Here is a 3238-nt window from a genome sequence, read left to right on the forward strand (position 1 = left end):
CCACGTTATGTTTCAGATATAAAATGCTACAATACAGAAAAAAATAATGTGATATAAGACATTTAATTAACATGAATATTTACATAGCTATTCATTCAGAACAGTCCTGGAAAATTGTCGCGCCTGGACCATGGTGGCGACGTTTAATTTAAAAATTCAGGCCGCTTATACCTGAAAATTCAAGGGTGAAAAGTATCTTATGATTATCCACTGTTGCGTAACCGCTGAAGGAAGTAAAGAGCATTGCAGTGCATCGTAAATCTCAAATAGATGGTATTTCAAAATGCAATGTACAGAAGTGATTGTCCGCAAAAATAAAACTGAAGCGAAGTCTGTTAGACTAACTTATCCCCACTCGTGAGCGTTCGTTCACAGGAGGTGTGACTGAGTTACCATCATGTAATTTTCTTATATGCTTCTTCAAGTCAAAGTTCCTACAAAACCCTTTCCCACAAGTGCCGCAAGTGAAAGGCTTTTTGTCATTGTGAGTATGCATGTGAAATGTCAAATTATAGACCTGATGGAATGCTTTGTTGCAGATATTACATTTAAACTGTTTTTCTCCACTATGCGTCAATTTGTGGTTCTTGTAGTTTCCTAGCAGAAAAGAAATAGAAGTTAGTGAAAGTTACCCCCTCTCCGCTCCCCACACCACCCCTTCCTCCCTACGAACCTCGGGTCAGGAGTTCACAATTAAGTTAATTTCAGATGAGGGAATTTCGACATTAAGAAGAAGTAAAGCTTCATTAAGCGGTCTTGTGTTAGTGTGAGCGTATGGGAGTCAAGAAGTTGTCAAACTTTATCTCAATCAAATAAAGTCTGCAGAAACTGTCAGATTAGGAATTAGGTAGAGGTCAAGCTTCTGACCCACAACCCAAATTAAGGAGCCGTATTTTTAGAACTTTAGTTCAAAATGACACGTCTGATTTGAAATAGTTTTAATTCAAAGTGTCATTCACATCCAGACAAGTGGTAAAATATGGTTTCATAAGGACACTATCACTTCCGATTATTTTGATTCTGAACTAAGAGATACAGGAGTTTATTCCGTATCTACAACCCCCAAACATTTTCAAGTCCCTCTGAGACATGTATTATAAATCATCGTGATAAATTATTAAATATAATTTAGTAATTGCATTATGGTAAAACGAATCGAATACACTGGATTAGATTAAAAACAAGTTAAGATTTCAGCGAAAATAATTTTTTTCTGAGGTATTAGCAATCGAAGGGTTAAATTCACGGAGCCAAATGGATACCTAATCGTGTGAGGATTAATTCAAATTAAAGTAGACGCTACTTTGAAAAGTACCTTTTTGGTGAAATCCTTTCCCACAGAATTCGCAAACAAAAGGTTTGTAGCCAGCATGGATCCGAATGTGAGTGTTTAGAGTGGAGCTTCGGTTAAAAGCTTTTCCGCATTGATTACATTTATGGGGTTTCTCCTGAGAACAAACCACAATAATCATTTGACTATCGATGGTCGGATAAACAGTTAGGTAGAAATAAAACTAAACTGGAACGATTTTAGCATTTAGCAAAATCACACGATGCGCGAATCTGACTACACGCATTCGCAATCTGTTTTATTGTGTATTGCCAATCTGTCTCAACCAAATATTGCAACAGTAACAGTTAAAAAATGAGATGGCAGAAGATGCTTGGGAACAGTTAGATCATTTACACAAGAGACTCTGCAGATGCTAGGCATCTTGAGTAACATTTTGTGCGCGTTACCTAGATTTAAATTCCTTTCATGTAGATTGGTATTCATATTACACTGACAAGGCATATTGGATAACGAAGCTACTAATAAGGTAAATAATTAATTTTGTGCACTAAAGATAACCGGATAACGAAGAGAGACGCGAGCACGTACCTGTGTGTGGATTATTTTGTGTCTGCACAGTGTACTAGCCTGTCGAAATCCTTTCCCACAGACTTTGCAGACAAACGGTCTGGCTCCGGTGTGAACGGGCATATGACGTGTTAGATTATAATGTGCATTAAAAACCTGTAAAAAAAAAGAAGCAGAAACAAGATACAGTATGTAAACGTAATTTCTTTTTCCAACTGTGTGGTGGATGTCGATGGAGCACAGTTTTCTTTCTCAGGAGAATGTATTGACAATGATAGCACACTGATTTCGACTGGTATTTTAATCATCACAATACCTTTCCACAAACTTCACAGGTAAAGTTTTTGGGTTTTCCGTCGCTCGAGGTGTTGTTCAGCTTCTGGTGGTTTTTAATGACGTTCTTTTCGACTGGAAAGCTGCTGTTCTCTTTGATCACTTGGTCCAACTGTCCCGGGATGCGTTCTTTGTGAGGAAATTGTGGGCTTGGATATTTCTCCGCAGCCAGGCTGGCAAATTTAGCATTTTCCAACAAAAGTAATTTCTGGTGAGCAGAAAGTGAGGCCGGAGGCTGAGAGCCGAGGATATGAGACGGGAAAAGGTGGTGATTATGAAGCAACTCCGAAGGGTGGTACGCCGTGTCCAGATAGTTGAAATAATAAAGGGAGCCGTTCGCAGGCATTGCGACTGTTTGATTGATGACTTGAGGTTTGATCAATCTGTTAGTAGACATCATTGAAGGACCTAAATTTAAGTCAGTTTTGTAGCACATCCCACAGTTAGATTTACACATTGCCGCAGAAGTACAGAGTGAGCCCCTCAGGTTAGACTTCCATACCTCCGAGTAATTCAGCAGAGCTTTAGCCTGCAAATCATAAGGAAGTGGTTGGATAGGAAACATACAAGGGACAGGGGAGCACAGTTTCCCAACCTTTTTGCCTTCTGCTTTCTCCAAGGTTTGCCTTTGTTCAGTAGGGCTCCTCGGTTCGGAGTTCTTGGCCATGATTCTCTCGATGGAAAAGGCCAATGCCTTTGGGGTAGCTCCATTGCAGGTAGTGGCGGAGGTTCCATTCCTTGCCGTCTGTCTGGGACAGGACACGACTGTCTCCAAGTGACCAGAGCTCGCCATCCCAGGACTTGGTGTGAGCAGCCGCTGACTACAGCCGCTCTGATCTCCCCTGCATTCCAGAAAAGCCAAGACACACATCAATTTAATAAGCACCTTGCGTTTGGCATGTCACCTATTTACATTCAAATCAACATCTCAATGAACAATGGCACCGAGGGGCACCAGATTAATGATCATTAAGCTGTACAAAAAAAAACCGTATTACTAGGAGAGGGAAAATCTTTGCTGATAGAATTTAAACGCGATGCTCC

The 3238-nt window shown here is 40.2% G+C and overlaps 1 protein-coding gene across 1 annotated transcript; it reads right to left on the reverse strand.

Annotated features, from left to right (window-relative positions):
* Positions 1 to 340: 340 nt before the first annotated feature.
* fezf2 (FEZ family zinc finger 2) lies at positions 341 to 3002 on the reverse strand. Its single transcript, XM_059944860.1, has 4 exons — positions 2178 to 3002; positions 1883 to 2017; positions 1316 to 1448; positions 341 to 597 (listed from the first exon to the last, which is right to left on the reverse strand). Exons 1-4 carry the CDS (start codon positions 2985 to 2987, stop codon positions 341 to 343), a joined length of 1335 nt encoding a protein of 444 aa, XP_059800843.1. The 5' UTR covers positions 2988 to 3002.
* Between the last annotated feature and the right edge of the window lie 236 nt (positions 3003 to 3238).

Source organism: Hypanus sabinus, chromosome 19 (genome assembly GCF_030144855.1).
Source record: "Hypanus sabinus isolate sHypSab1 chromosome 19, sHypSab1.hap1, whole genome shotgun sequence".
NCBI lineage: Eukaryota > Metazoa > Chordata > Chondrichthyes > Myliobatiformes > Dasyatidae > Hypanus > Hypanus sabinus.